This window comes from Hevea brasiliensis, chromosome 11 (assembly GCF_030052815.1).
Source record: "Hevea brasiliensis isolate MT/VB/25A 57/8 chromosome 11, ASM3005281v1, whole genome shotgun sequence".
In the NCBI taxonomy this organism is placed as follows: Eukaryota; Viridiplantae; Streptophyta; class Magnoliopsida; order Malpighiales; family Euphorbiaceae; genus Hevea; species Hevea brasiliensis.
In genome coordinates this window covers 16,471,614-16,484,791 of record NC_079503.1, presented here as the reverse complement: position 1 = coordinate 16,484,791, position 13,178 = coordinate 16,471,614, and the positions used below count along the sequence as shown (strand labels likewise).

Genomic DNA, 13,178 nt, shown 5'->3' with positions numbered 1-13,178 from the left:
AGCAAGGATATTTGGAACTACACTTAAACTAAAGTGAGGAGTCATAAATTGGTTGAATAAAGATCAAGTAAAATTAAAGAAAAATAAAAGAAGCGAAGTGCAAATCAGTTAAATGAGCAGGAGGTCTCGGTGATTGGTGACCTTACGGGGAAGTAACTGAAAGTTCAATTGCCAACCCCACACTCATGAGGAAGCTAGTGAGATAGTTATTTGGGACTAAATTGAAGGATTAATGACAATAAAAATGTCAAGAAAATGTAAGAAAATTTAATACCAATCGGTAAAGGCAATTATAGCTTGCTGAACCCAATGAAGGGCATTTTGATCAATTCACTTGGAGAGTTGACTTTTGACCAAAATGTCGATTAAATTAAGTGAAATTAATGTAATAAAATATGATGGAATTTTGATTAAAATACAACTAGAGAAGAGTAATTGAAAGAAGAAAAGAAAGAAATAAAAATTTAATAACAATTATGACATAAGCATGATAAGATGATGACTTAATTAAAATTTTTAACCAATTATAATTAGACAAACACTTATATAAGAAACAAAAAGATAATTAAATGAATCAAAAAGAGGTCTTCTTCTTCCTTTTACCAAGCTTGGTTGAAATTCTTGGTCCCTCTCCCTCCTCCATTTTTCTTTCATTCCCAAGCTTTATTTCCTTGATAAAGTTCCATAAATTACCTAGTTCCCAAAAAAAAAAAACTTGATATTTGCCTATGATAAGAAGATTGAAAGTGAAAGATTGAAGAAAAAGAGAAGTTTGGCAAGCTCGAAATTGTGCTAAGTAAGGTTAGTGCTAAATCCCTTGTTTTTTCTTCTTTAGTGTTGAAATTTTGGTGAATTATGAAGGAATTAAATGAAAAATAATGAAATTGATGGTTGTTTGAAAGACCTAAAATTTGGCCAGCCTATGTACATGAAGTGTTTGATGTGTTAAATGGGATTTAAACTTGAATTCTAGCATGGATTAAGTGATATAAATGATGTATATGGTGAAAATGCATGGAAGTAATGTGAATTGAGATTGTGAAGTTAGGGTTTGAAGGGAAATTTGGGGGTTTAATGATATGATGCTTAATTGATGTTGTTGTGGTCAAATATTGACCATTTGATGAGAATTGGTTGAATTTTGAAGTTGGTTGTTGGATTGAATTGAACAATTGGAAGTGTTACCCTTGTGCAGGAATTTTAGACCTCTAAGTCCAGTGTGCTTATGTGGCCATAAGTAGAGCTACATAGCTCCAATTGGTGTGAGGCCAATTGGAGATTAAACCTTAGACATAATGCTAGAAATGGCATGAAGAAAGCTTGCTTAGAAACTGACCCTAGGATGCCTAAAATTGGCTTGACTTTGGATGTGGCATTCTAGACTTGGACAGAATGACCATTGAACAGTGATTGGTAATTTGAGCATAACTCACCCTAAGAATTGACCTGATTCTTGAACCCATGAACTCCTGAAACACAGGAGAATATTTCTTATGAAGAACTCAGAACCCAGTTATGAACCAAAGCCAACCAAATTGTTAGGCAAATTTAGTCTATAAAATTTGCCTGGACCAAACCTGACCTCAAAATCCTGAATTTCAGGATACCTGACCAGTTATGGCAAAAATGCCATAACTCAGTCTACAAAACTGCAAATGCAGTGATTCAAGAGCCAAAATTTTCATAAGACCTAGAGCTACAATTTTGATGTTTTGACAAGAACCCAGAACCAAATGCAACTTAGGGAAATTGTTAGGAGAAGTTAGGAATTCCCAACCTGAAATTCCTGCACCTGAACAGATGTGCCATTTGACACCCGAATGGTAAATAGACCATAATTTCCACTAGAAAACTTCAATTGGAATGAATTAAAATGATTTGGAAACCTAAGAATTAGTGCTAAACTTTAGTTTAGAAACCTTGCTCAAATTTTGAGTGTAAGAACCTTAAATGTGAATTGTAAAGACTGATCTGAACCTGAAATCCTGAAAGTACAGGGTTCATGAGTTCAGGTTAGTTAAATTGCCATAACTCACCCTACACAACCTAAAACTTAGTGATTCTTGAACCTGTGCAACTATAAGATATAAGGGAACAACTCATATGAAGAACATTAAATCAAATTTGTAACACCCCTAATTTTCAAATAATTATTTTATATGTAAATATAAATATTTTAGTCTAACCCCTGGTGTTGTGGGCTTTGCGTAGGTATTTTTGTTTCGTGGCAATTCAACTCTCGCTCGAATCTACAATTTCGGGTTGAGCAGATAAGCTGTCAAAATCACTTCGAAACTGGGTCAAAGTTATAGGCTACCCCACCATCTTCAGATTCCCCGGACGCGTTCCAAGCATCAGAATTAGCATAAGTAAACCCGAACTCCGAGTTTCTTCAATTTTATAGTGCTGGGTTTAGAATAAAATTTCATAAAATATTCATGAGTAGTTAGAAAATTATAATTCATTTTGTATTAGCTTAGTAATATTGCTAAGAATCGCAGGGCAAAATTTTAGAATTTTAAAGGCTCATTTGGATAGTTTTTGCAAAAAGGATTAGTTGTAGAGACTAAATTGTAATTTTTCAAAATTGTGGTTGTTGACTGTTGGATGGGCCCAAGAGGGGCCATGTGATGTGATTGAGATATGGTTGTGTGACTTGTGGATATAGAAGTGTATTTTGAGCCCTTTTACAAGATAGGTAGTTCCTAGGTATAGGGGGAACTCTACCGGATTTTTGACACAACTTAGGATGTCTTTGGTTCTTTTTAAACTTGTATTGAGTCAATTATATTAAATAATTATAATATAATTATCAGGTGAGCCAGAACAGACTTCCTCCTTCGCCCAGCCACCACATTGAACTCGATTTACGTCTGTGAGTAAAATATTGATTTTAATTATAATTTCAATATTATTATATGTTCAGGCATGTTAATGCATCACTTATAAAATATATTTATGTAGTTAAATACTAGGTACGTTTTATATTGCATCTTTATTTGATAAAATGTTATGGATGTTGTTTTATAGTAATTTGGAGCAGTGTGTGTGTGTTGGCGCAAATGCGGCTGGAGCTTGACTCGCTGGGACCCGATCCTTTTATGGATAAGTCGAGGTAGGCATGGCTCGAGATGATCTTGTTGGCTCCCGCATTTAGTCTATTAAGCGAAAGTTCAGCTTGAGATGTACTCGCTGGCAGAGGTTGGATTAAGAGAGCTATATAGGGGGATCAACTTTCATATATGTACTGTTTAAATATTATATGGGTGTGTGAGTACTCCAAATTACCTTTTTGTTGTTTATGATGTGATTTGTATGAAAACTATGAAGGTGTTGCATTCCACTCTTTAGGACGTATTAGCTTTAGATAGCTATAGAAATTATATTTAAAATCGGTATTTTACTCTCTGAGTTGAACGCTTACTCCTGTTCACCTATTTTTCTAGGATACAGGACGTCCTTTATTGAGTTTAACCTATTCTCTTCTTTATAGGTCTACTATCGGCATTTAATTGTATTTTATTCTTTTATTCTGTTCTAGAAGTCCGTATGTATTATTATTATTAGTGATGTATTCATTTGGATCTATTATGTATGTATCAACTGGAATTGTAAGCATGATATATGAGTATGCATGGATGATTATTGGGTTGAATGAGGGAGCTGAGCTCCCATTTGAAATAGTATTATTATGAGTATGTGGAGGGTGAGCTGAGCTCCCCAAATTGTTATATATATTGTGCTTACAGGTTGAGTGAGTCAAAAACTCCCCGTTGGATGGTCTATATTATGGTTGGACTCTATTCAGTTGATTTCTTGCAATTAGGCTCAATATGGGCCTTAGGATTAGGTTAAGGAATAGTTAGGCTTACTACGGGCCTGAAGGGCTTTAAGCTGGCCCAGGTCCTAGTGCCAGTCCGGCCCATAGATTGTGTCATGACAAAATTATGCCTACAACTTGTCCAAATAGCTTGATAAAGTTGAGTTCTAGAATCTGCCCTTTTTTGGAACAGTATTGGTCACTGGACCAGTACTTAGTAAATTGACTATAACTAGAGCTACATAACTCCAAATTGACTAATTCAAAAAGAAAATTAAAGCTAAGACAATAAGGAACAACTTTCATAAAGAAAGTGTGGTCAAATTACTAATGTAGCTTGGCCTAATATAAGAGTAAAACTAAGATGCAAATTCTAAAATTTAGGAAGTACCCTAAAATGACTTGAAAAATGATTGGTAATTAATACCAAAGACTCAATGAACATGAATGTGATATGAATATATATTTGGGACTCATGTTCCCAACATGATTGAAACAAAAATGTTATGAAGTATGAACAAAACATATGGTAAAATTATGTGGCTTATGAATGTCTAAGAATACTAATTGCCCATGTATGCCTAAACATGTGTGTATGGGTTGGATAGATTGGCATGCCAATAGGATTTTGATTTGTAGTACTACTTATGGCTTTATGCCATTCTGTTATCATGGCTTTCATGCCATTATGTTATTATGGCTTCTAGCCATTCTGTTACATGATGATGTATATGGCTTTATGCCCGATTGCTATCATGGCTTTTTAGCCATTCTATTGCATACTTGGTTGACATTATGTGTCCCACGGTATGACGGCCCAAGGCACAGGTGTGTCTAGTGCTAATTTACCTGCTTATCCAGTCCAGTCAATTTATTATAGGTTACTTAGGCATTGAAAAGTATTAATGAGATTAAATATGTATTGAAATAAGGTAAAGAAATTGAATAATAAGATAAAGAAAAAGAAAGATCTCAATAAAATAGATGTTTCCAACGATCAACATAATGGAAAAATGATGTTTAAGATCATTATAGGATCGACTAATAAGATACTAGAAAGAGTTGATATCATAAATCTTAATTAGCTTTCAACTAGTTCATAATTCATTAATTTTGCATTTTCCTTATAAGTACCACAACCATGAAATTATTATTTTTATTTAAATATTATATTTTTATTGTATTGTTGTACCACTAAGCAGAAATGCTTAGCGCGTGGATTTTTCTATGTGTAGGTATTGGAGATAAAGCCCAGTAGACATCAGATTGGGATTTTGGAGTCCGAATCTGCAGCTAGTGTCCAGTGTGTTACCTCACTCCAGCAGTGCATTTTGGTAGGGTCCGCCAGGCCATAGTTGTTATTTTTGTACATTGTACTTAAATATTAAAGTTGTAATGTAAATTATGAATTTGTATAAGAGTTTGTATATGATGTAAATTAATAAAATTTGTATATGATGTACATTAATAAATTTGAAAATTTCATGTATGAATTGAGTATGAATGAATAAGAATTAGAATGGTTTGATGATTTGAATTTAAGATGATGATGAAAGTATATGAATTGATATGAAATATTTTTGAACAGGTGAATAGTATAATATGCCAAATGTTAATAAAACAGGAAAAACTCCGTCAGTTTCTCTGATTGAAAATTTTGATTTTAAAATATAATTAGAATTTAAATTAATAATGAATTAAATAGGATATGATAAAGTGCTCCGACACAGAGTGTGGCAGTCTTTGCTCGGCTACACTATAGACCGGGTAAGGGGTGTCACAAAATAATTGAGGATGTGCCAAAATATAAATATTAGCTTATTACATGTTATCCTTGATTTGACATGAATCCGATGGTAGAAAAGTTCCTTCATGTTAGCATCTAGGAGAGGGTACCTAAAAATTTGCAAGTATACATAAGAATAGAAGCAATGCAACTTAATTTACGGTGCACTGCAAACTTCTTAAGAAAACAAGTTCAATATAGCATGAACTAATCATATCCACCCATGGAAAAAGAAAGGAAGGAAGGTAGCAAAAGGAAAAATATAGATGCAAATGCAGATGATCTAATTAAACAACCAAGTGTTGTATACTGTTTCAGTAAATGCAGTAAATGCAAGTGATGCCTAAAGTTTGTTATACAACTGACCCAAGTTTGTTACATAGCTGTCAAATGTGTTTTGGGTGGTTAGAAATTGTACAGAATAGAGTAATCCTGAATTATACAGAATAAAGCAAACCTATAGGTTGTAGAATACTCTCATCTTGTATATAAATTGTACCATAGTGAGATCATTTTTCATATGAATAAAGAATACCTTTTCAGTCCTATTATCTTTGTTTTGTTTCTATAGCATGGTATCAGAGCCACGTTCTTATGGCCTAGAAAATAGTAAAGTTTTCTCTTGAGTAATTAGTTCTTTGTCATCCTATAGAGGAAGACTCACAGTCCTTTACGCAGGACGATCGATATTGCAACCATTGTAATGCACAGGGGCACACCCAAAATACATGCTTCAAGCTTCATGGCTATCCCGATTAGTATAAGGAATTAAGGCAAAAACACATTGGTCAATAGAATCAGGCTTTCACAGCTTAAGCTACACAAGTTCATGAGATCCCAATTGATGAGGAAGAGTTAGATCACGAAGTCAATCATGCAACGAATTTGTCAACTATGATTCAATAAGAGATAGCCAAACACATGAAAGGGAAAATCACTATGGACCTATGCACCGCCAATTTCTCAACCCTTGTAGGTAATAAACCTAATTACTGCCTTCTTAGCAACAGTGACATAAATGTTGGAACCTTGATAGTTGATACAAGTGCCTCCAGCCATATTTGTTCAAACTTAACATTTTTTCCTCAAACACTTAAACCCATTGCACATTCACCTGTTTACTTACCATGATATAATACAACAAGTTACACAAATAGGCACTATTATTTACATCCTCGTTTAATTCTTAAAGATGTCTTATATGTGCCATCCGTATAGTATAATCTCCGTCCTGTGAGTAAACTCTTGAAAACAATTAACATTTCAGCTTATTTCTTCTCTTCTTCTTGTACTTTGTAGGATCAAAGGACTAGAGAGATATTAGCTATTGGTAAAGAAACCTCTGGTTTATATAAACTTGATGCATCTTCTTTCATCCAACGTCCATCTTTTCCCACTTTCAATAAAAATTATAAAATTGTTTAGTCTATTAGGACCTCATGTACTTTCTGGCATGAGCACCTAGGTCAAGCATCAAGGTCCACATTAATCAAAATCCCACATATTGATGTTACTGATGTCAATTCTTCACCATGTGAAATATGTTCTCTATCCAAACAACACCGTTTACCATTTCCCACCAGTGTTATTTCTAGCAAATCAGTGTTTGAATTAATCCATGTTGATTTATGGGGTCCATATCAACTTTCCACACTCACAGATGCAAAATATATTTTAACCATTATTAATGATTTCAGTTGAGCTACATGGACATATCTTATGAAGGATAAAACTCAAACAACATCACACCTTGATATGTTTTTCAATCAAATCAAAACTCAGTATGGAAAACAAGTGAAAATCATTTGTACAGACAATGGGTCAAAATTTATAAACATCTCTTATCAGTCATTATTCCACAAATAAGGCATTTCACACTAGGATTCAAGCCCATATACCCCTCAACAAAATGGGGTGGTTGAGCGCAAACACTAGCATCTGCTACAAGTTGCTCGAGCACTTCTTTGTCAATCATACTTACTTAAAACCTTTTGGTGTGAAGCCATTCTCACTGCAACCTATTTAATAAATCGTATTCCTACATCTGTCCTCAATTAGAAAACTCTTTTTGAAATACTCCACTAAAAGCCACCTGAATATCACCACCTTTGAATCTTCGGATGCTTTTGTTTTGCGATAAATACAAAACCACACAAGAAAAAACTTGAACCAAGAGCTATAAAATGTATATTCATCAGGTATGCTTCTAGCCATAAAGCTTATAAGGTCTATGATCTCACATCCCACAGTATATTTATCTCCCGAGATGTCATTTTCCATGAGTCAATTTTCCCATACAAGAGTCAACAATTTTCTACTTCACGCAATAAATAACATGCGCCTCATATTCCTTTGCCGGTGATTCTAGTCACTACTCATGACATGTCCATTTACAATCCATATGATAATTTTCCTTTGTCACCTCATTTGTCTCCCACTGAGTTAATTACACCACCTTCACATTCACATATTCCACAATCTTCTTCACTACAATCACAAAATCTTTGCAGAAGTGCAAGACAAACATCAAAACCAGCTTGGTTATATGATTTTGTGGCTCATGTTACTCATGATGATACTTTACCAATAGCTATGCTCTCTACTAACCTTGATTCTGCCGGTATATCCCTTCCCTTTAACAACTGCATCTCCGCTCCTTTTAGCTCATCTTACCTTTCCTTTTTAGCTAATGTATCAACTATCAAGAAGCCATGTTCTTATCACCAAGCTAAGAATGATAGCAGATGGGTTCAAGCAATGAATCAAGAATTATAGCCCTTGAACATAATAATACATGGCAGTTAACTGAACTTCCTTTGGGCAAGAAACCCATAGCTTCAAAATGGGTATACCATATAAAATACAATCATGATGGGACCATTGATTGATTTAAAGGTAGGCTTGTTGCCAAAGGCTATAATTAAGTTGAAGGGATTGATTATGTTGGTAGTTTTTCTTCAGTTGCAAAAGTTATCACAGTATGTGTATTTCTTGCTATTTCATCGTCTAACCACTGGCCCATCCACCAAGTTGACATAAATAATGCCTACCTTCATGGCTTCATAGATGAAGATTTGTATATGTCTCTGCCAGAAGGATATTCCAAAGCTCAAAATGAGCAGGTTTGTAAGCTTATAAAATCTCTGTATGGCTTGAAATAAGCTGACTGACAACGGAATAAGCAATTCACTTGAAAATTAAAGGAGTTTGGTTTTCTTCAATCATCCTTTGATCATTGTTTATTTACTAAGAAAAGTGGTAAAGATTTCTAAGCCTTTCTTATCTAAGTTGATGACATGTTAATCACTAGTACTCATAAAGCTTCCATAATCACCACTAAGCAATTCCTTGATTCTGAATTCACAATCAAGGACCTCGATGATGCAAAATATTTTTTGGGCATTAAACTTGCAAGATCTCCAGATGGGATTTTTTTTAGCCAAAGAAAGTATATCTTAGACATATTATAGGACATGGGTCTTTCTAATGCCAAGCCAGCTCTTCTTCCTATGAATAAAGGACTTCATCTTGCCATTGATAAGGGAGTATTAATGCCTAACCTAAAAAAATATAAAAAAGTTGTTAGCAAGCTCCTCTATCTTAGCTTGAAGCGACCAAACATCACCTTCCCAGTTCAACAGCTTAGCCAATTTTTGCAATCTCCACATCAACCACATTGGCATGCCATTGTTCAACTCTTAAAGTATCTACAAGGTTGTCCTTCAAAAGGGATATTTCTCCCAGCATCATCTTCATTCCAACTATTTGCCTACTTTGATGCCAATTGGGCAGCATGTTCCATAAGTAGACGATCAATCATTGGGTTTTGTATTTTTTTGGGACTTGCTCTAGTGTCCTGGAAATCAAAGAAACAAAATACAGTGAGTCGCTCTTCTGCCAAAGCCGAATACCAAAGTATGGCTAGCACTGCTTGTGCACTCAAATGGATTTCCTTTCTTCTTTTAGATTTTGATGTTCCTATTCACACAGCAATCCCATTGTACTGTGATAACCAAGTTGCCATCCATATAAGTCACAATCCCACCTTTCACGAATGCACCAAACACATCGACATTAATTGTCATGTGGTTTGGGATAACGTTACCATAGGTTTTCTCCAAACCACTCATTTGCCTTCTCATCTTTAACTTGCCGATGTTTTTACCAAGTTACTTTTTACTAGTGGTTTTCATTTTATGCTTTACAAGCTTGGACTAATTGAAATTCACCAGTCTCCACCTTAAGGGGTGGATGAAGTATGGTATACTTATTTAGTAAATGCAACAAATGTAAGTGATGCCCAAAGTTTATTACATAGCTGGCCTGAGTTTGTTACATAGCTATCAAATGTGTTACAGGTGGTTAGAAATTGTACAAAATAGAGTACTCCAGAATTGTACAGAATAAAGCAAACCTGTAGGCTCTAGAATACTCTCATTTTGTACATAAATTATACCATAGTGGGATCATTTTTCAGATAAATAAAGAATACCTTTTCAGTCCTATTATCTCTATTTTGTTTCTATAGCACTAAGACAAGCAAGTTTCAGTGGGAAAAAATAAATAAATAAATAATAGAGAAGAAAAATAAGTTTTTTTTTAATCTTTTCATTTTCATTGATAAAAATAGCAAAGTTTCAGTAGATTTGAAGTTTTTCATCATGATGGTCGAATGCTCTCATGAGGCAGAGGATTAAAATGCTTGTAAGAAAGGGTGATGCTTCACAAAAATTCTTGGATCAAACAACATACCATGTAAGCCCATCTCTTCAAGATTCAAATAGCCTTTGGTTTTGACTCCATCTTCTTTCCACTTTCCATGGGCCACCTACAGATAGAAATTGAGAAGACAGCATGATGAAAATTCCATTTACCATGTATTCCTTTTTACAGTTTCTATTTAGTTCTAAAACTAGTCACATACTTTCAATGTTCTAAAACTATCCTATCAATTTTCTATTGTTTTTGAATTCATAGGATAGACTGGATAGTAGAGAAAATCTTTACCTAGATGAAAAATTGAATTTCCATATTTGATTGAAAGAAACCTGAAGTAATCCCTCCAAATCAGTTCAAACAAAATTGTGAAATGGCATATTAAAATTCAGGTAAAGACATCAAAACACTAATAGAGAGATACACTGTTTTCACATCTCCCTTTAGAATTATACCTTTAAATTTAATTTGTTCTTTCAAAAACCATACTTATTGAAATTATTATATTTTGCAGATTCATAGTAAAAAAAGAAATAGGCTAGCTCAACATCGCTTGAATGATTTGGCGTTAGAATCGATCATTAAAGCGCTAATATGATGCACATGACCGCATTGACCCCATCTCATTGAAAGACATTGATGATAGTAATGAATTGTTGATGGGTCAAATGGAGGAAGAGATAGATAGAGATGAACTTGTTTTGAAGATGATGATTTGACATGGAATGTGGTTGCTGAAGCTATTAGAGCTGAAGAGGATGCCTACAACACTAGATTAAGTAAAAGGAAAAATGTTGCATCTACACCTATTCCTAGATCTACATCACAACAAAAAAGAAAAGCATCATCCACTCGTACTTCTTCATTTCTTGAAGACGGAGAAGAAGATGATGATGATGAAGATGTTGATTTGGAAGATGAGTATGAGGAGGATAATGAAGTTGATGAAGAAGATGAAGAGGACTTTGATATTTCTATTGATGTGGATTGAACATTTAGTAGTTTACTAGTTTATTAAACTTTAACTTTTAGTAGTTTATTAGTGTCTTTAACTTTTAGTAGTTTATTTTTACCTCTTTTGGATTACAAAATTATTATTACTTGAATGCTTGTTGGTTATTATTATGTAATTTTATGTTACTTGAGGTGTGATAGCATATTTATAATTTTTTTAATTTATAATTTTTTTTTTTATTTTTTACGCCTTGCGCTTAGGCTTCAGGACAACTTGGCACCTTGAGCCTTTGAAAACTATGATTGTTGCCAAATGACTTTGCAATTGCTTCTTTAGCCTTATCCATCATCTCATAAATATATCCCATTACAGGCATTTTCTCAAATCAACTAGTCTAAGCACATGGATAAATGGACCAAACATCTTTAAGATATAAACAATATTAGTGCAAAAAGTAGGCATCATGACAATAATGCATGTTTTCTTACCAGACAATTCTTTTGCCCACTTACTTTTGGTCCATTCCTCTGAAGTAAAAATCTTTCTCAAATTCACCTTATGCTTATGTATGCATTGAAGGGTGAGAAAAGTAGTTGCAAATCATGTGACAGCTGGCCTAATTAGCTCTTTTTCACTAGTAAAGCGCCGCAACATGTTCACCACACCCGAACGAATGTAAATATATCCATTCAATGTCACTGCCATTTTAATTGTATTATGAATGTTGGGAATTTTTCCAATATCTTCTAGCATCAAATCTATGCAATGGGCAGCACGAGGAGTCCAATACAAATGAGGGCGCTTTATTTCCAACAACTTCCCTAAAAGCAAAATAAATATGGTAGTATTAATATTAAATATATTATTTACTTAAAATGAAAATAAACTATCTAATAATATTAAGAATAAAAACTCTTAATTACCTATAAGCTCACAATTGCTAGCATTATCTGTCACAACTTGAACCATATTAGCCTCTCTAACATGCTTCACAAATCTATTAAGTAGCTCATATATCTCATCACCAGTCTTTAAGTGCTCTGGAGCATCAACAAATTCTATGAAAAAATTTCCCTTTGGAGAATTCACCAAGAAATTAATCAAAGTATGTTGTTTCTTATCAGCCCAACCATCTATCATTATGGAACAACCAAAGTTTGCCCATTATTGTTCACAGGACTTTAATGAATTCTTCATGTTAGCAACTTCTTCATTCAGTAAGGGAACCCCCACCTCATGAAAACTAGGTGCTTTCATACCAATCCCAAATTGTCCAATAGACTCTACCATAACTTGAAAACTTGGACAATTGACGGCATTAAAAGGAATTGTCGCATCATACATCCATCGAGCTATATCTTTACATGTTTTTTTTTTTTCGCAAATCCTTTGTACATGGCTTATTAATAGTGGTTTGCTTCATCTTTGAATTATTTTTTTATCTTGCACCACCTTTTCAGCATTTTTGGCAAAATATACATCTATTGGACCCTTTGTCCTTGGCTTCTTTTAAACTTTACTACTTCCCTTTGATCCTCCAAGAATTGCCCCAACATCATCTTCATCTTCATCATCTCCAAGAGTTTCAACATCCTCATAATCAAGCAGTTTATCTAAGTTCTTTACTGAAGCCTTTTGCCGCATATACTCTTATAGCTCTTCATGCACATGTGTTGGACACTTCTTGCACATTGTAGCATTTCGAAATCCTCCAACTAAATGTTGCTTAGCTCAAAATATCCCTCCTTTTATAACTTTGCTAAAAAAGTTACAAACAATATCATTTTTATTGTTTGGATTCACCAGATGGACATACTTCCATGTGGGATCTTTGTTGCTATTATCAGTTTTAGTAGCAGCAGTAGATGCTTCTGATTCCATCTGTGCAAAAATAAAATAAA

The 13,178-nt window shown here is 34.0% G+C and overlaps 2 protein-coding genes across 2 annotated transcripts in view; one reads left to right on the top strand and one right to left on the bottom strand.

Moving 5' to 3' along the window:
- Nucleotides 1–10,890, top strand: part of LOC110654432 (pentatricopeptide repeat-containing protein At5g24830) — a 39,780-nt gene extending 28,890 nt beyond the window's left edge. The window contains exon 8 of the mRNA XM_058129989.1: nt 10,837–10,890. The gene's annotated coding sequence lies outside the window, so the exon portion shown is untranslated. The remainder of the gene's footprint in view (nt 1–10,836) is intronic.
- Nucleotides 10,891–11,877: 987 nt separating this feature from the next.
- Nucleotides 11,878–12,921, bottom strand: LOC131170224 (uncharacterized). Its single transcript, XM_058129293.1, has 3 exons — nt 12,801–12,921; nt 12,201–12,410; nt 11,878–12,098 (listed from the first exon to the last, which is right to left on the bottom strand). The coding sequence occupies exons 1-3, from the start codon at nt 12,919–12,921 to the stop codon at nt 11,878–11,880; spliced, it is 552 nt and encodes a 183-aa protein (XP_057985276.1).
- Between the last annotated feature and the right edge of the window lie 257 nt (nt 12,922–13,178).